Source organism: Fukomys damarensis, unplaced genomic scaffold (genome assembly GCF_012274545.1).
Source record: "Fukomys damarensis isolate Sample0158 unplaced genomic scaffold, DMR_v1.0_HiC HiC_scaffold_16, whole genome shotgun sequence".
In the NCBI taxonomy this organism is placed as follows: Eukaryota; Metazoa; Chordata; class Mammalia; order Rodentia; family Bathyergidae; genus Fukomys; species Fukomys damarensis.
Window position 1 is genome coordinate 71,314,690 of NW_022900928.1, and position 21,366 is coordinate 71,336,055.

General features: G+C 37.3%; 1 protein-coding gene across 1 annotated transcript; it reads left to right on the forward strand.

Moving 5' to 3' along the window:
- The first annotated feature begins 2,119 nt into the window (after positions 1-2,119).
- On the forward strand, positions 2,120-3,058 carry LOC104858011 (putative olfactory receptor 10D4). Its single transcript, XM_010618090.1, has one exon. It carries the CDS (start codon positions 2,120-2,122, stop codon positions 3,056-3,058), a length of 939 nt encoding a protein of 312 aa, XP_010616392.1.
- The last annotated feature ends 18,308 nt before the right edge of the window (positions 3,059-21,366 follow it).

Consider the following 21,366-nt stretch of genomic DNA (forward strand, 5'->3'; position numbering starts at 1 on the left):
CCCCTCTGGGGTCTTTGGGGCCTTCCTGGTCTCTTGTCGCGCAGGTCGGGGGCTCCCGCGCAGGCCGGGAGCTCGCGCGCACGCCGCCGGGTGATCGCAGACCAGTAGTACTCTTAAGGGAAAATGAAAAGCAGAATTTTCAGAAAACAAATAGCATGCAAACACAGAAGTAGTGCAAACCATAATGGGGAAATAAAATACTAATTTTGGAAAAGAGTTACAGGCAGATTGCTTTAGTGTTTTTTAGCCTCAGATGAAATTATTGTCCCTTTTCTCTGGGTGCCTTCTTTTGTAATCTTCAGATCTTCAAATTCAGATTCCCTAAGCACAGGTTCACTGGGCAGTCTCAAATATCTAAACCCAAGTGTTGGATCTTTACTTTGGGGAAACCATGCTCAATAATTATATTTAAAAACTTTAAAAACAGAGTGTATGTAACATATTCATGTACCAACTTCCCAAAAAATTGCAAACAATGTGTACTGCACACATGTACTAATAAATAAAAAAAATCAAAACCTGAATGTACCTAATAACTTCCATTGTAACTTCACTTTAGCCCAAGAAGTCCTGAGAGAAAGCAGTAGGGAAAGGGGAAAAAGAGTAGAGGGAGGGTCATCTCCACTCTAATTGCTCCCTCTGCATCACACCTTCAAGTCAGTGCCCACTAGGGACCAAGGTCTCTAGGAAGCTGGAGACCTTTACTCTCTCCTGAGGGGATTCATCCTACTCTTTCACTCAGGGCTGGTGATGCTTTTGCATGTAGGCTTTTACGCTTGAGTGTCTGGATCTGCAAAGGAGAAGCCATCAGCTTATCTGACCCCAGGTTATCTGTTCAGTCTACATCCTCTAAGTACAAAAGAAATGGTTGTGGTAACATTTGGGGCTGTGTTGTAGCCCAATATGATCATATTTCCCTCTACTCTGTGGACTTTTTTTGCTTTGGCCCATTGTCTGCTACTGTGTCCATGTCTTCTCCAGGTTATACAGGCTCCAAGAAGATGGGTAGAGTGCAGGAGTAGTTCTGCTCCAGTTTGGGTGAGTAATCACTGAATGGACTCCATGATATTTTCTTAAGGCATTTCCTGATTAATAAAGATTAAAAAATCCTCCATAGGATTGCACACAACTCATTTGTACTATAAATAACACTATAACTTGGACTAAATTCTGCACTGAAACAGACACTTGTTAACATTGGTAATCATGTATTGATTTTTACTACATTGCATATTACCTTTTCCCACCTGTTTTATTAGACAAATACCAGTTTTCAGGTGTTCTGCCTGATGATGGAGAAAACAGCTTCATGAAGCATCCACTTCAGTAGTAATCCAGACTGTTCCTACTCACTCTACAGAAAAACTGTGATGTAAAGGCTTCTTAGAATTAAAACATTAGTGTCTTGTATTTATTTTTCAAAGGTGTGTATGGCCACCATTTCAAAAAAGAGTTTGGGCTGGGGATTTAGCTCAGCAGTATGGTGGCCTGCCTTGCAAGCGCAAGAACCTGAGTTCAATCCTTGGTACAAAAATAAAACAAAACAAAACCCAGTTTATATGCATTAAATCTGTTATTGAACCAGTTGTTAACACTGGCCAATATATTTTCATGTTAAGTATTATTTTTCCTTCTGTTTTATAACTTTTGCTCTAATCAGGGTTCATTGTTCAGCGGTTATGAGGAATGATGGACAAAGCAGATTTGGGAAACTTTTACTTCAAGAGGTAATGCCAGGCTGCTTTAAATCACCCATAATGTTGCAGAATAAGGCTTCATCAAAATCAGAATAGGTTCCTTATAGATGGGTAGGAACAGCATCGCATTAACTTTTACAACAGCCATTACATCATAGTGTGCTCTTCCTAGGGATTCAGAGGAAATTTAAAGATTTTTTTGTTTTCAGTGTTATAGGGCATCACAGTGAGAAAACATTTGAAAAAAAATATGACATACTCACAGTCACCCCTTAATAACAAAAATAGACTGGTCCATTTAGAAGTTCCATTTAGAAGTGCTTTACACTATATAGGTATCATTACTTTCCAGAGGATATTTATGTGTTGGGAAAAATCTTCCCTCTGTGAGGCTGTTATTTCATCTTCCAGGACTAACTACAATGAGGATTTGGAACCAAACTTTGGTAACTGACTTTCTCCTGATGGGATTCCCTCACACCACTGGGCTGGAAAATGTTCTCTTCGTTCTCTTTCTGGCCTTCTATCTGCTCACACTGCTGGGAAACCTGCTCATTCTTCTGGCCATCCTCACCTCCTCTAACCTCCACACCCCTATGTATTTCTTCCTGGGAAATCTGTCAGCATTTGACATATTTTTCCCTTCACTAAGTTCTCCCAAAATGATGCTCTACCTAATGGGGCAAAGCCACACCATCTCTTACCAGGGCTGTGTCTCCCAGCTCTTCTTCTACCAATTTCTGGGTTGCACTGAGTGCTTCCTGTACACCGTGATGGCCTATGACCGCTTTGCTGCCATCTGTCACCCTTTGAGGTACAAGGTCATCATGAGCCATCGCGTGTGTATCGTCATGACACTGGGCACCTGGCTGGGGAGCTGTCTGCATGCGTCTGTCCTCACATTCCTCATCTTCAGGTTGCCCTACTGTGGCCCTAATGAGGTGCATAGTTTTTTCTGTGATATCCCTGTGGTGCTGCCCCTGGCCTGTGCAGACACCTCTTTAGAACAGATGGTGAGTTTCACCAATGTGGGTGTGGTTGCTCTCATGTGTTTTCTCCTTGTCCTCACTTCCTACAGTCGTATCACTCTGTCCATATTGAAAATCCGCTCCTCAGAAGGCAGGCGCAGAGCCTTCTCCACCTGCAGTGCCCACCTGACCTCCATCCTGCTCTTCTATGGCCCAGTGGTCCTCATTTACCTGAGACCTGCTTCCAGCCCCTGGCAGGATTCTGTGGTTCAGGTGCTGAATAATATTGTGACTCCTTCCCTGAATCCTTTGATCTACTCCTTGAGAAACAAGGAGGTAAAGTTGGCTCTGAGGAAAGCACTGAGCCAAGGGGTGCACACTTGTTGGGGGTGAGCTTCATGTCATAGTCTTTCTTTGCCACTCTGGTTGGCAATCATCTGGATACAACACCTCTCTCATATCTGATGTAGTACTCTGTGGGGTTTGTAACAAGAAGGTGACATTGTATGGTTTGTGTTGAGATTAATGCCTGTATGTTTATGCAATTATTTATTCCTCAAAAGTTTTCAACATTTACTATGCACTGTGAGCTCTTCAATGCACTTTAGGGACTCTGAAATATGTAATTAAAGTAATATTCATAATGAAGTAGATCACATGATTATCTCAGCGTCCACATAAAATCATCACTGAGAGCTTAAAACACATACAATGTCACAGATCAACAGTTACATAACTAGAATATGAATTTAAAGGCCTTTTGAATGCTTGTTCTGTATTGTAAGAATTATGCTATACTTACTATTCCTAGCAACTTCTTTTCAATTGGCATAAAATAATATTCAACTTGCCAAAATTCTGTACTCCTTCATATATTCTGCATTGATTTCTGTCATTATTGAGTAAGTTTTAATAGATCAAACATGTCTGAATATAATATAAATTTGCTTACATTTTAGAAGCCAGGTAAAATCCACATATTTACCAAGAAATCTGAGGAGAAATCTATTCTCAGGGAAATATCTTTTATAATGAACAGTTTTGAACTGTATAAGAAGAACTGGATGTTGGCTTCCATTGAATCAATCACAGAATTCTAATTCTAGAATTCTAGGACTTTTTAAAATAATATTTGTCTCACTTAAATAGCTTTCAAAAAATATAAGAGATTGCTAAAGTATGCACAAATAATTATTCTGTGTATGAAAATCAGTATATATAATCAGTATGAACTTTTTATAGATTTTCCTATATTTAGTGACTCAATTCAAACTAGGGTTTAGTACCTCCTAATAAACCTCATTTCTTCTATGATCTACATCATCTGTATCAATGTGTATATATCTACATTATCTATATTGGTATGAGTAGATGTATATAGCTGTGATCATGTTCTGAATACTCTTTTTGCTTTTAATTATGTAATTTCCAATAAGGATGTAGAGATCATCATGACTTAAGCATAGATTCAGCTCTGATAAAAGAACATGCACATTAAGGGGCAGAAAAGGAAAAGAAGAAAATTCTATTGTCCACTTTGCCAGGTTTTTGTTCATTCCTCTTAGCCCATGATCTCATCCTCCCATACACATTTTTCTCCATCAGTGTTCCCTTCTATGGCTCCTTGAGACAGCTCCTCCTTATCTAAAACATAGCTGACCTAGCCATAGATAGAAGGAGAAAGAAGATGGTTCCTGTAGGCATACAGTCAAGTGAGAAGAAAACACCTGTGTCTTGCTTACTCTTCTCATTGCTGAGACAAAATAACTACCACCCAAAGTTAAAAGGGGGAAGGTTTATTCATCTCACAATTCATAGAAGTTTCAGTCAGTAGTTCATTGGCTCCACCCAGGGTAGGATGGCAGAGGGGGATCACAGAGGATAAACAGTTCACGACAGGGCAGGGCAGGCAGATTGCAGCAAGCAACAAGCAAGCATCAAACAGCAAGCCTTTTTCTGTCCCTTATAGCTTATTTAGGCCACCCAACCTCAGAAATATTGGGCTTCATTGCTATTGTGGCATCAGCTCATCTACCCTAACAGATTCAGTGCCCCTTATGCTGCTGATATTTTATTGTAAATTAAGACCGGCCATCCTTACTTTTTAGAATGTAACTTATACTGTTGCTAAATACTGAAACAAGGCTCTTTCTCTGTACAATCTGATGTTTTCCTCTTGTGTATATATTTTATGTAAGAAGCAAAGAATCAAGCAAAGTACTCAACATATTGGTTGGGAATGAAATTGACAGTAGGGACCACTGATATTTTTAAATGAACCACAAATTCATCTATTTGTATAAAGTTGACTAATCATAAAATATTAGAATTTGGCAAACATGCACATGTGTTGTCCAAAGCCCATGCACAGTGGATTACACTTGAAATTCTTTGATTCACTGCCCCTATTCTGAAGAGCTGCTTGGGCTGTGAAAGTGCAGAGAGCTCTTCACTTAACATTATTTCCTCAGATAATCACATAATCATGTCAGAAACAGTCTCTGAAATGTTTGGTACAATGGAATATTCTTCCTCCACACCAGCCTATCCTAATTGTGGGTAAATTTAAGTCTTCAGTGATGGCCCTGCTCTCAGAAATGTGCCCTTATCTCATCTTTATTCTGAATCCCATCTAATGCCATCCCCGGGTCCGTCCATCAGCCCTATGTGCCCCACATCTGAAGGGTCTTTTCTTTTCTCAGAGGAGACTGCAATTTCCATTTCTAGTACTGTGTTACTCTGAAATCCCACCCTGGTCCAGGCTCTGAGTCAGGATGAAGGGCCTGACTTTGGCTGGGAGAGGGTAGTATTGGGGCAGAAGCACTTTCATCTCCTTACTGGTTGGTTTGTAAAAATAGAGATCTGGAACTCAATTATGTGGTGAAGGATGGGTGAAATAACGATGAATTTTGATTATTACAGAGTCTACCCTATTCTTTTATTTTTTTGGTCATTGAGTTTATTGGTACTTTTTAGGTATAAAGTACAGCTAGATTCATCATTGGGATCTTATACCTTTACATGACAGGTCTTGGTTCTCGTTTTTTTCCCCATACCCCTGCCCTCCCTTTACCCCCTCCACCCTTCCCTATTTTCAGAAACTTTGTTTCCATATTTTCATTTTCTCATATTTTTATTTTCTCTTATTTCCTTTCCTCTACCCTTCCCACTTCCCCTACACTTTTAGCCCCTTTATTCCTGTTTCACATTGTCAGTTATACAATTTGGATCTTATTTACACTTTTAGCTTTTCACATCAAAGAAACTATTTGATATTTACACATGTGTGTCTTATTACGCCACCCTATTCTTTAAGGACTCGAACCAGATTCTTCCTGTGTTTGAGCTATATACTTCTTATAATTTAAACCTCATTCCAACTGTTTGTTAACACAGAAATGGTCACTTCAGAAAGTCAACCACACAGAACATAACCATACACTTCAAATATTTTATAAGTACAGGATGACAGGGAAAGGAAAACACTAATGTTGAATATCTGCAGGCAACATCTCATTTCAGTGTTCCTGGGCTGATAATATGAGAAGAAACCCAAGAGATTCGAAGAAAATATGGTCTAAGGTGCCAAAATGCAAATGTTAATCCTTGTCTTTCCTTTTCCTTAAATTACCCGTTTTGGAAACAGTAATCGTCAGTCATGGTGGTGCACGTCTGTAATCCTAATACTTTGGGAGGCTGAGGCAGGAGAATGACAAGTTCCAGACCATGTTGGCAATCGAGAGACTTAGTGAAACCTTGTCACAAATAAAAAGGGGTGGTAGCTTAGTGTGAATGATATAGGTTCAATCCTCAGTACTAAAGGAAAAAGAAAGGAAAAGAAAGAAAAGCAAAAACAGTAGTGATAGCTCTTAGAGCACAGTAATGACATAAACTACTATTTGCAAAATGTGGTTGTCTAGTGAGAATGAATCATTTTTCAAGTATTTTTAAATTTTATTTTTGAGTACATATGTACTACATAATATTTACATTTCTGTGGGAAGTTGGTACATGTACCATTTGTTGTCTCCTTTCCAAATGCTGATACTTGTTTATAATTGAAGTCCTTTTTCTGAAAAGTTAATCAGCACAATTCTTTGTATAATCTTTATTTTGAGACTACTATGGTAAAGGCACAGAACACACAGAGTTTTGAGATAGTATTTATATGTTAGAGCTATGAAAACAAATGGGGAGATTTTTAGGTGCTCTGAAGAACATATTTGTGAGATGTTGACATATTATAAATATCCCAATTTAAGGGAAAAATAAGTTGCTTATTCTGAGTGAAATATGAGTGACCATGCCAAGGAACATAGATTCAACATACTCTGAGTAACATGTTCTGCTTGGAAATACTGACATAAAGTTGTACAACCAATGAACAGAAAAAGTCATAAATCAATAATTCCATAAATACATTGCTGTGAGCATTAAGTAGGCAAACTACACAGATCAAAGATGTGCTTTTTATACTTTTTATATGAAGCTTCAGGATGGCAGAAGCTCGAGGTCACCTAGGCTTAGAAATACACCCTAAGAATTTTACCTTGTAGTCATGAGGACTTACATCAGATACATGTTAATAGTAATGGCCATTAAAATGACCAACATAGCCCAAGATAATTTTGGCTCTACTGCATTCCATTGTCCACAATCACAATATTCTGGTCAGTGCTGATCGAATCACTGGTAGATCTTTGATATAATTGCTGCTTCCTCAGAGAACTTCAGTTCACAGAGGTCTTATAAAGTAGATGTAAACTAGACCCATTGTGGTTTAGGTGCTGGTGTTACTGGCCATTTAAAGTAGTGAGAGTTACACATGCACATACCCAAGTCACGGAACAAACATGTAACTTGAAATAATTTACATGCAAATTAAAATAAAATTTGTTATAGTTCATATATTCAAATTCACAGATTTTCTGTTTGGCATGCAAATGGTTTTGCATTTTCAATCTTTTAATTCTAACAAGAGAAAAATATGGTTGAGCAAAAGAGACTAGACCAAAGCATTTTACCTTTCTCTTTAATCTCTTAATAATGTCAATAACTGCAATGTCCGGACTGTGAACATGGACTGACCAACCATTATCCAAACCAGTCATGTCTGAGGCTTCAAAGAACAATTTCAGAGGTTTCAGTGCACAGTCAGTTGGCTCTGTTGGTTTTGTTTATAGTGAGGTAGAATGCTGTGATGGGGAGTACTTGGCCACTTCTCAGTGGCCAGGGACTAGGGTCACAGTATCCCCATCAAGGACACCCACCAAAGACCTTACTTCCTTCTGTCCATTAGGTTACACTTCCTCATGTTTTAATAGCTCCAGTATTGCCACTCGCTTACACCCAGACTTTATCAGGTGACCCTTTGAGGGACATTTCAGATGATACTACAGCATTTACTTACCTTCAGGTTGGCTTGTTTTCCAAACATAAAATTTAAGAGTTGTTTATCTATTTTATATATGAGTTCTTGATTATAGTATTTGCTTCAGGTAATGTCTGTTTCTCTTTGTGTTTTTGCTTTTAATGATATTCTCAATATTAAAGTACTCAAACTTTTAGTATTTCCCTTACAGCTATATCTATGTCAGAAACATTTCCCCTTAATTTGCAAAACTGTATTCTTCACCATACAAATTTGAGTTTTTGATATCTTTGGAATTGCTTTTTATTTTGTGTATGCTCTCTGATAATTGATTTGATTATTTCCAGTAACAATGTTTGGATTGGGATTTATAAAACATTTTTGTTCTCTAAAGAATACTTATAATGAAATGAAGTCACTATTGCCCCTGCCACTGTTGGAACAGAGACTCCCTTCACTTTAGACAGCATCACCCGTAATCCTTTATGTCGGCCCAAAACAGGCACACATGCTGAAGTCCATCAAGTAAAATCATAGTCCCAGAACAGAATCCAAAATCTTTGCATGCTTTTCGTATTACTTTCTTGAAATAGTCACAATTTGATCTATCTCTTACATAATTACCAATCTGGGTATTATTTAAACCTTATCAAAATTTGACAGGACCCAAAATAATGAAAATTCTATCTCTCCCAATAATTGAAATAAAAGCTCATGGGATTAGAGTATATCAAAATAGCAATTTGATTATTGATAATTCATTTATATAATTACTAAATTCAAGAATATTGTTTAGATTTGGAGATAATTACTGAACTCCTTAGTCTTTCCCCAAAGGCATGCACTTGATTTCCTTTACTGTAGTCTCTGGAAGTCTTAACAAATTCATTTCAAGGCCAGAGGCTTACCTTGGTACTATCGGTGCATGCAGATCCCAGTAGAAGCCAGTGTGGACCAGAGTGATACCTCTGCAGGAAGTTCCAGCTAGGGCCCCAACATGATCTTGGCTGTTTGGGCCTATAAGCCCCAGCCAAAGACCTGCAGGAAAAAAGAATGGCACAGGCACATTAGGAGCAGCCAGAGGCCCCTGCTGATGTCATTGATAAGTGTGTGCAGATCTTAGCCAGAAGCCCATTCAGACCACAGTGACTGGGGTACACAGCCCACAGCTAAAGACCCTTCCAGACATTAGCTAAGTAGGACTACAGGTGCTAGCCAGAGGCACACCTAGATACCATCCAAGTGCACAGGCCCCAGCCAGAGCCCTGTCTGGATAACAGGACAGTGCAGGGATCCAGAAGCCTACCACTCTGAATCTAGGTATTCATGCAGTAGTAGCAGCAGAGAAAAGACTTCTGTGTCTTGCTGAGAATTAAAGACCACTGGATGAGAAAAAGTTGCCTCAACAAAGGCACAGCAGGCTGCATTTGTTGAAATGAGAAGACATTTAAGCAAGTCTCAAAACCAGACTTCCAGATCACCTAAAGCAACCCTAAAGGGCAATGAGATGGAGTCACCTGAAACAGCCACCTGGACTATTTCAACTGGCAAAGAAAGAGGATCTGGAAACAAATGAAATCAGAAATGATTTCTCAGTTAACAACAGAGACTGTCCATAGTGCAAAACATGATTTATAAATATAGAGAGGACAAAGGTAAAAAAAAATACAGCAGCTGAGAAACATGATGGAATCTAAACATAGGGAAAAATGGAATCCATAAAACAGATGCAAACAGATTTCTAAGAGACTAAAACTCCACTGAAAGTTTACACAGCAGAATGAGCCAGTGTGAGGACAGAATTTCAAATATAGAAGATAGGATTGAAATTACTGACCAGGAAAAGAAAAATCTGGCTGGGTGTGGTGGCACATGCCTGTAGTCCCAGCACTTGGGAGGCTGAGGCAGGAGGATCATTGTGAGTTAGAGAGCAGCCTGGTCTACATAGTGAGTTCCAGGTCAGTCTCAACAACACAGTGGGACACTGTCTCAAAATATCAGATCCCTCCCCCCAAAAAATCTCTTAAAAATAGTAAGGGACTAAAGGAAATCAATCCAGCAGCTTCTAGATGATTTAAAAAAGAATAACATAAGACTGATTGGTGTCAATGAAGAAACAGGAGAGAGTGCAGACAGCATAAAAAAGCTGTTCATGGAAATAATGGTAGAGAAGTCCCAAATAGGAAAAAAGAACTCAACATATAGATAAGTGATGTATATAGGACTCCCACTAGCCATGATTAAAAAAAAAACAAAAAACTACACATAGGCCTATAATAAGAATCCAGACACCCAATAGAACAAAATTCTATAAGCAGTTAGAGAAAAGAAACAAATCACATGCAAAAGGAAGCCCATCAGAATCACAGCAGACTTCTCTAAACAAACCCTCAGGGCAAGAAGTTCTTGGAGTGGAGTATTTCAAGACCTAGAGGAAAACAATCTACACCCAGATTAATATACCCTAAAAAGCTATCTTTCAAAATTGATAAAAGAAGAAAGCCCCACCCACAAGCCAGTCCTCTTGAAGAAGAAAGAAACATTGCACATCATTGCCCCAGCTTGGACTCAGAGCCTTCTCTCTTGCATGGCCTCCTCTGGAGCAGCACCATTTCCAGAGGGCGCTGAGTGACTGGCTACAATGCAGCGCCAGGTGGGTGAGTTTTACATCATCGCCCCAGCTTGGACTCAGAGCCCTCTCTCTTGCACAGCCTCCTCTGGAGCCATGCCATTACCAGCAGGTACCACTGATTGGCTCAGACACAGTGGCAGGAGGGTAGCTGCTTGGGCGCCGCTGAGCACTGTTTCTCCCCCCCGCACTATTAGATCCTCTGACTGAGCCAGTCCTAGGATTCACTCTGCAGAGGCGTGGTGGGCTATAAAGGGTGGTGATTGATCCTATTATGTTTCTGATAGTAGAGATAGGGATTGATTTGATGAGTTGTTTGCTCAATTATGAAAATGAGAATGTCTATGAGTCATTAGAGAATCAAAGGCTGGGATGCAATGATATCAGGAAGATTTAATGACCAGGAGATTAAATCAAGGTCAACGCAACAGCACAAATAAAGATGAGAAAACACTTAAGCAAGACACAAAGACAGACTTCCAGTCCACCAATGGCAAAAAGTAGGGCAAAGGAGGATGAAAAATCAGATAGTGAACCTTCAGGACACTCAGAACTCACAGCACATGAAGTAAAAAAAGTGATCAGTCGAGCTCTAGAAAAATTCAAAACAGAAATTATTTCCAAGTTGACCATAAAGATGGTGAGCAAAATGAAAGACATGGTTTGAGAATCCAGAATAGAAACTGACAAAAAAATAGGTGAGCCTGGGAACATACTAGAAACCGTGAAGGCCCAGAATAAGAAAGAAATGGAAACAATGAACATCCAACATAGGAAAGAAATGGAATCCATTAAACAGATTCAAACAGATATCCAGGAGATTAAAAACTCTATTGAAAGAATATGTAACAGAATAAAAGATTGTGAAGATAGACTCTCAGATATAGAAGACAGGATAGCAGACAGTGACCATGAAAAGAGAGGTCTCTTAAAAGCAGTCAGGAAGCATGAGAAATCGATCCAACAACTCCTAGATGATGCAAAGAAGAATAACATAAGACTGATAGGAATCCATGAAGTACCAGGAGAAAATGCAAATGACTTAAAAGAGCTGTTTAAAGAATTAATGACTGAAAACTTCCCAAACAGAGGGGAAGAATTAGACATACAGATAAGTGAGGCATATAGGACACCAGCTAGCCATGACAAAAAATCTACACCTAGACATATAATAATCAAGATCCCAGAAAACCAACAGAAGAACAAAATACTACAAGTAGTAAGAGAAAAGAAACAAATCACATGCAAAGGAAAGCCCATAAGAATCACAGCAGACTTTTCAACATAAACCCTCAGGTCAAGGAGAGCCTGGAAAGAGGTATTTCAAGTCCAAAAAGAAAACAACCTACAACCAAGACTGATGTATTCTGCAAAACTTTCTTTCAAAATGGATGGAGAAATAAGATACTTCAACATAAAAGAACACTTGAGAAACTTCATGAATTCTAAACTAGCACTACTAAGAATTTTAAACAATATCCTAGAAAAAGACAAAGAAGATCACAATACCAGGAGGTCCAACAGAGCAAACCAAATAGACAAAGCTAGAAACTAAAAAGAGAGCACAAAAAATAAAGAGTCAACAAAAGGACAATAATATGACAATAATAAGTCAGTACATATCAGTTATAACTATCAATGTCAATGGTCTCAATTCACAAATCAAGAGAAATAGATTGGCAGAATGGATTAAGAAGCAAAATCCAATAATATATTGTATCAAGAAACACACCTAGTGCAAAAAGAAGCCCATACACTGAAAGTGAAAGTGTGGGAAACAATTCTCCATGTAACAGGAGCCCAGAAAAAAGCAGGGGTAGCTATCTTATTCACAGACAAAGCAAATTTCAAACCAAAACTGATTAAGAGAGACAAAGAAGGCCACTACATTCTTGTAAAGGTAACAATTCAAGAGGAAGAAAGGACAATCATAAAAATATATGCACCAAATATAAATGCCCCCAACTATACAAAACAAATATAAAGCAACATGAAAAACCAAATAACCTCTAATACAATTGTAGTGGGGGATCTGAATATCCCACTATCAAAAATAGATCATCTAGGGGAAAAAATCAACAATGAAATACTAGAACTAAACCAAGCTTTTGAATGCATGGAGTTATTAGATGTCTACAGAGTATTTCACCCCACAAAATCAGAATATACATTCTTTTCAGCTGCACATGGTCATTCTCCAAGATAGATCACATAATAGCTCACAAAACAGGTTTGAATAAATGCAAAAGAATTGAAGTTATTCCCTGTATATTATCAGATCACAGTGCAATAAAGCTGGACATCAATAGCATAAGAAGCCGTAGGAACTTCACAAACACATGGAAATTGAACAACACTCTCCTGAACAACCAATGCATCACAGAGGAAATCACAGAAGAAATCAGACAGTTTTTACAAATAGATGAAAACACCGATAAAACATACAGGAATCTATGGGACACATTGAAAGCAGTTCTACATGGAAAATTCATAGCACTGAATGCCTACATTAGGAAAACAGAGCAAGCTCAAATAAACAACCTAATGATGACTCAGACTCCTAGAAAAAGAAGAGCAAGAAAAACCCAAGAGAGGAAATTATAAAGATTAGAGCAGAATTCAATGCAATGGAAACTAAGAAAACGATACAAAAAATAAATGAATTGAAGAGTTGGTTTTTTGAAAGACTAAATAAAATTGATAAACCCTTAGCAAACCTTATCAAAAAAATGAAAGAAAAGGCTCAGATCCATGTAATCACAAATGCAAAAGGTGAAGTCACAACAGATCCCACAGAAATCCAGAGGATCATCAATACATACTATGAGAACCTGTACTCTAATATAATGGAAAACATAGGAGAAATGGACAGATTTCTTATGAATTACCAAAGTTGAATGAAGAAGATAAAAACATTTTAAACACCCCTACAGCAATCAGTGAAATTGAAAATGTAATTAAAAACTTACCAACAAAGAAAAGCCCAGGTCCTGATGGATTCACTGCTGAATTTTACAAGACATTTAGAGAAGATATATTGCCATTACTCTTCAGGCTTTTCAATGAAATTGAAAGAGAAGCAATACTTCCAAATTCATTCCTGGAAGCAAATATCACTTTGATTCCCAAACCTGGGAAAGATGTAACAAAAAAACAGAAATACAGGCCAATCTCCTCAATGAATATAGATGCAAAAATCCTCAATAAGATACTAGGAAACAGAATACAGAGGATCACCAAGAAGATCATTCATCCTGACCAAGTCGGATTTATTCCAGGGATGCAAGGATGGTTCAACATAGGTAAATCAATTAATGTAATACACTATATTAACAAAGTCAAGGACAAGAACCACATGATCCTCTTGATAGATGCAGAAAAAGCATTTGACAAAATTCAACACCCACTCATGATAAAAACTCTGCAAAAAATTGGAATAGATGGTCTATGTCTCAACTTAATAAAGGCTATCTATGAAAAACCAACATCCAACATCATATTAAATGGCCAAAAACTGAAAACCTTCACATTAAAACCAGGAACAAGACAAGGATGCTCACTATCACCTCTCCTCTTTGATATAATTCTGGAAACATTAGCCATAGCAATTAGACAAGAGAAAGAAATTAAAGCAATAAAGATAGGAAAAGAAGAAGTGAAACTGCCATTATTTGCTGATGATATGATACTCTACATTGAACACCCAAAAAACTGCACCAAAAGACTTCTCAACTTAGTTGACACTTTTGGCAGAGTAGCTGGATACAAGGGCAACATCCAAAAATCAATAGCCTTTTGTACACAAATAACAGACTCACTGAGAAAGAAATTAGGGAAACAATTCCTTTCACAATAGCACCAAAAAAAAAAAAAAACCATGAAGTATCTGGGAATCAACCAAACTAAAGAAGCAAAAGACCTATACATTGAAAACTGCAGCACTCTGAAAAAAGAGACTGAGGAGGATTTAAGAAAATGGAAAGATGTTCCCTGCTCCTGGGTTGGAAGAATCAACATAGTGAAAATGGCCATTCTACCAAAACTGCTATTCGGATTCAATGCAATGCCAATTGAAATCCCAACACTATACTTCACAGAACTAGAAAGAAGAATCCAAAAAATTCATTTGGAACCATAGGAGGCCTAGAATAGCAAAAGCCATCATAGGCAACAGACACATGGCAGAGGGTATAACAATTCCCAATTTGAAACTATACTACAAAGCCACTCTGATAAAATCAGCATGGTACTGGCAAAGAAACAGACCTGAGGATCAGTGGAACAGACTGGAAGACACAAAAACAACTCCAAATGCACTCAGCTACCTCATCTTTGACAAAGAAGCTGCCAGTCCCCACTGGAGGAAAGATAGCCTCTTTAATAAACGGTGTTGGAAAAATTGGATCTGAACTTGCAAAAGATTAAAATTAGACCCTTATCTGTCACCATGCAATAAATTAAAATCCAAGTGGATTAAAGATCTAAATATTAAAACAGAAACACTAAGCTTGCTGGAAGATAAGTTAGGCAGAACACTTGAAGACATTGGCATAGGAAAAGATTTTATGAACAAATCCTCAGTAGCATGGGAACTAGCAGAAAGAATAAACAACTGGGATCTCATCTTATTAAAAAGCTTCTACATTGCAAAAGAAACCATCAACAGAACTAAGAGACAACTTACAATGTGGGAAAAACTTTCTACCAGCTGCTCCTCAGACAAAGGACTATTATCTAGAATATATAAAGAACTCAGAACAACCAGCCCCCCCCAAATATAAAGACCCAATTCTAAAGTGGGCATCTGAAATTAACAGACATTTCTCAGACAAAGAAATAAAAGCAGCAAGTAAATATATGAAAAAATGCTTACATCACTGATAATTCGAGAGATGCAGATGAAAGCAGCACTGAGATTTCACCTCACCCCACAAAGAATGACTGATATCAAGAAATCACACAATAACCAATTTTGGTGCAGTTGTGGGGAGAAAGGAACACTTCTCCATTGTTGGTGGAAGTGCAGACCTGTGCAACCACTATGGAAGTCAATATGGAGATACCTCAAAGAACTAGGATCAGAGATTCCATGTGACCCAGCTATCCCTTTGTTGGGTATCTTTCCAAAAAAAGTGATAGAATCATACCACAGTGATATATGTGCACCCATGTTTATAGCAGCACAGTTTGTAATAGCTAAAACTGTTCTTCGTTTTTGTTCTTGTTCCCATCCTAATTCAAATTATTTTTTTCTTTTCTTCTCTTTTTTACCTTTCTTGATAGTCACAGTTTTAAAGGAAAGTTAATACAATTTCTAGCCTCCCTATTGCATTAGGTTGTTCTGTTATTGTACGTGTTGTTTTGTTCTGTCTTCCCCTCCTCTCTTCATCAGCTTAACAGAGTTTGCATGACTTTCCTGTGCCCTCTGGCCATACTTCTAACATTTCCTTATCCTACCTGTTTATTCCTCCTTCCCCAACTCCTTCAAGTCCCCTTACTAGAGGGTAAAGTTGCTATATTGCAGAGTTTATTCACTATAAACATGTTTTAGGCTGTTATTCCACTTTGATTTAATTCACATGATTGAAAGTTATAGATCAGTAACTTCCACAAATTGTCATTTTCTAAAATGAGCTTGGTGTTACTGTTGTTGCTAATTGTATCACTTGGGCTAAGGTGTTGTGATTGATCTAATTGGTTGTCCTTCCTGGTATTGTGAAAATGAGAGTGTCTTAGAGTAATTAGAAACTCAAAACCTAAAGGCCAACTATATCTGGAAGATTGAAGTGTTAACCCAGGGATTTAGCCAAGGACAGTACCAACAACAAAATTAGAAATGAGAAGACATTTAAGCAGGGACAAACACAGACTTCCAGCTCACCAAATGCATATTCTGGGGGAAACAAGGTGGAAAAGTTTGATAGTCAACCACCTGGACACAGGAAGTAAAACAGATGAAGGAGGCTCTAGAAAAATTCAAAATAGACATAATTTCTGGGATAACCAGAGGTGGTGAGCAAGATGAAAGACATGATTAGAGACTCTAGATCAGAAACAGATTTAAAAAATAGATGAGCTGAGGACCATGATGGATTTTTTTTGTCTAGAATATCTGTCTATTTATGACAGTGGGGTATTGAGTTCCCCCACTACAATTTTATTAGTGCTTATTTGGTGTTTCATGTCCATTAATATTTGTCTTATATAGTTTGTGGCATTAGTATTTTTGGCGCATATATGTTTATCATTGTCATCTCTTCCTCTTGGATTGTCCAGCATAGGAATGCTGAGCATAGGAAAGAAATGGAATCCATGAAACAGTTTCGAACAGATATCTAGGAGGTTGAAAACTCTACTGAAAGCATTCACAGCAGAATGAGTGAAGATGAAGTTAGATTATCACATATAGAAGATAGGATTGTGGTCAGTGACCATGAAAAGAGGGATCTCTTAAAAATAGTAGGGACCATGAGAAATTGATACAGCAGCTCCTAGATGATGCAAAGAAGAATAATATAAGACCAACAGGAATCCATGAAAAAGCAGGAGAAAGTACAAATGACATTAAAAAATACTGTTCACAGAATTAATGACAGGGAACTTCCCAAACAGAGCAAAAGAATTTGACACACAAATAAGTGAGGCATACAGGACTACAACTAGCCATGTTTAGAAAAAAAATTCACCTATACATATAATAATCAAAATCCTGGAAATCCAACAGAAGAACAAAACACTAGAAGTTGGAGAATAGAAACAAATCACTTGCAAAGGGAAGCCTGAATCACAGCAGACTTTTCCACACAAATTCTCAAGTCAAGAAGAGCCTGGAGTGAGGTATTTCAAGCCCTAAAAGAAAACAACCTCCAACCTAGACTGATGTATTCTGCAAAGTTCTCCTTCAAAATTGATGGGGCAGTAAGATATTGCCATGACAAAGAACACCCCAGAAACTCCATGAATACCAAACCAGCATTCCAAACAATTCTAAACAACATCCTAGAAAAAGACAATGAAGGTCACAACTCCATGAGGCCAAACAGAGCAAATCATTAGAGAAGGCAAGAAATTAAAGGGAAAATAAAAAATAATCAATTATATGACAATAACATAACAATAAGTCAATACATGTCAGTTATAACCATCAATGCTAATGACCTCAATTCACCAATCAAAAGCAATAGATCTGCAGAAAGGATTAAGAAACAAAATCCAACAATGTGCTATATACAGGAAACACCTAGTTCAAAAACACACTCATAGAATGAAAGTTAAAGGATGGAAAACAGTTATCCATGTGACAGGAACCCAGAAAACAGCAGGGATAGTTATCTTATTTGCAGATAAAGTAGATTTCAAACCAAAACTGATTAAGAGAGACAAAGAAGACCACTACATCTTTATAAAGGGAACAATCCAAGAGGAAGAAATGACAATCATAAACATATATGCACCAAATATAAATGCCCCCAACTATATAAAACAAATATTAAATAACATGAAAAACCAAATAAGAACTGTTACAATTGTAGTGGGGGATCTAAATACCCCATTATCACAAATAGACAGATGATCTAGGCAAAAAATCAACAGTGAAATACTAAAACTGAACCAAGCCTTTGGAAAAATGGACTTAATAGAGGTCTACAGAGTGTTCCACCTCACAAAAATCAGAATATACATTCTTTTCAGCTGTACAAGGGTCATTCTCCAAAATAGACCACATACTAGCTCATACAATATGTTTAAGTAAATGCAAAGGAATTGAAGTTATCCCATATATATTATCAGACTGTAGTGCAATTAAGTTGGACATCAATACCAAAAGAAACCTCAACAACTTCACAAACACATATAAATTGAACAACACTCTCCAGAACAATCAATGGGTCACAGAGGACATTAAAAAAGAAATTAGTCAGTTTTTACAAATAAATGATAATGCCAATAAAACATACAGAAATCTATAGGACACCATAAAAGCAGTTCTACATGGAAAGTTCATAGCAGTGAACACTAGGAAAACAGAGTGAGCTCAAATAAATAACCTAATGATGAATTGAAACTCTTAGAAAAGGAAGAGCAAAACAAACTCAATCACCATGCAAAGAAGGAAATTATAAAGATAGGAACAGAAATCAATGCAGTGGAGACCAAGAGCGTGATACAAAAAAATCAGTGAATCAAAGTGTTGGTTTTTCTAAAGAGTAAATAAAATTGATAAACTCTTAGAAAATCTTGTAAAAAAAAAAGGAAATAAAAGTTTCAGATACATGCAAGCAGGAATGAAAAAGGTGAACTCACAACAGATCCAGCAAAAATCCAGATGATCATCAATACCTACTTCAAGAAAACGTACTCTAATAAAATGGAAAATACAGAAGAAACAGACAGATTTCCAGATACATATAAACTACCAAAGTTGAAAAATGATAAAAAAATTTTAAACACCCCAATTATAATCAGTGAAATTGAAAAAGTAATTAAAATTTTATGAACAATGACAAGCCTAGGTCCTGATGGCTTCGATGCTGAATTGTACAAAACATTAGAGAAGAACTATTGCCACCAATCTTTAAACTTTTCAATGAAATTGAAAGGGAAGTAATACTTCCAAATTCCTTCCTGGAGGCAAGTGTTACTTTGATTCCAAAAGCAGGGAAAGACCCAACCAAAAAAGAGAATTACAGGCCAATCTCCCTAATGAACATAGATGCCAATATCCTCAATGAGATACTGGTGAGCAGAATACAGAGGGTCATCAAGAAGATCATACAGTCTGACCAGGTTGAATTTATTCCAGGCACACAACAATGGTTCAACATATGTAAATTAATAAATATAATACACTATATTAACAGAGTGAAGGTCAAAAACCATATGATCATCTCAATAGATGCAGAAAATTTAACAAAATGCAACACACCCATCCATGATAAAAACCCTGCAGAAAATTAGAATAAATGGTCTTTATCTCAATTTGATAAAGGCTATCTATGAAAAACCAATAGCCAACATCATATTACATGGCCAAAAACTGAAAAATTTCATGCTAAATTCAGGCACAAGAAAATGTTGTCCACAGAACTTCTCAATATGGTTCTGGAAACCGCCACAGTAATTATTCAAGAGAAAGTAATAAAAGCCATAGAGATAGGAAAGGAAGAAATTAAACTGTCATTATTTGCTGACAATACAATATTCTACATAGAAGACTCAAAAAACTCTGCCAAAAGATTTCTAGACTTAATCAACAGATTCAGTATTGTAGCTGGATACAAGGTCAACATTAAAGCATCAATAACTTTCTTGTACACAAATAACAGACTCACTGAGAGAGAAATTAGGGAAATAATTACCTTTACAATAACATGCCAAAAGTGAAGTATCTAGGAATCAGTCTCATGAAGGAAGCAAAAGACTTCTACACTGAAAATTATAGCACTCTGAAAAAAAGAGATTGAAAAGGACATAAGAAAATGGAAAGACATACCTTGCTCACGGGTAGGAAGAATCAACATAGTGAAAATAACCATATTACTAAAACTGCTGTACAAATTCATTGCAATCCCTATTAAAATCCCAATGGTATATTTCACAGAAATAGAGAAAACAATCCAAAACTTAATTTGGAACCAGAAGAGACCTAGAATAGCAAAAACAATCTTAGGTAACAGTGACATGACAGGGGTTATCACAATCACCAACATGAAACTATATTACAAAGCCATTGTGATAAAAACAGCATGGTACTGGCAAAGAAATCCATGGATCAGTGGAATAGATTGGAAGACACAGAAACAACTCCAGATGTACTCAAGTACCTCATCTTGACAAAGGGGCTAACCATTCTCAGTGGAGGAACGATAGCCTCCTCAATAAATTGTGCTGGAAAACATGGATTTCAACCTGGCAAAGATTAAAACTAGACCCTTGTCTTTCATCATGCACTAATCTGAAATCCAAGTGGATTAAAGGTCTAAATATTAAAACAGAAACACTTAAGTTGTCGGAAGGTAAGATAGGTAGAACTCTTGAGGACATAGCCATAGGAAAAGATGTTATGAACAAATCCTCAGTAGCATGAGAACTAGCACAAAGAATCAACAACAGGGATTTCATATTATTAAAAAGCTTCTTCACTGCACAAAAAGTCACCAAAAGAGCTAAGATACAGCCCACAATGTGGGCAAAAATATTTTACCAGTTATTTCTCAAAGTTGTATTATCTAGAATGTATAAAAACTCAAAACAATCAGACCCCCAAAATATAAAGACCCAATTAAAAAATGGGCATTGGAAATGAACAGACATTTCTCAGACAAACAAGTAAAAGCAGCAAATAAACATATGAAAAAATGTTCTATTTAACTGGTCATTGGAGAAATGCAGATGAAAACAACACTGAGATTCCATTTTAACCCAGTAAGAATGGTTGCTATCAAGAAATCAACCAATAACAAATGGTGGCAGGGTTGTGGGAAGAAATGAACCCTTCCCCATTGCTGGTGGGAGTGCAGACTGGTGCAACCACTGTGGAAATCAATATGGAGATACTCAAAAACTAGGATAAGAGGTTCCCTTTGATCCAGCCATCCCTCTGCTGGGTATCTTCCCAAAAGAATTAAAAGAATCATACCACAGTGATATAGGCACACCCTTGTTTATAGCAGCACAGTTTGTAAGAGGTAAAATTTGGAC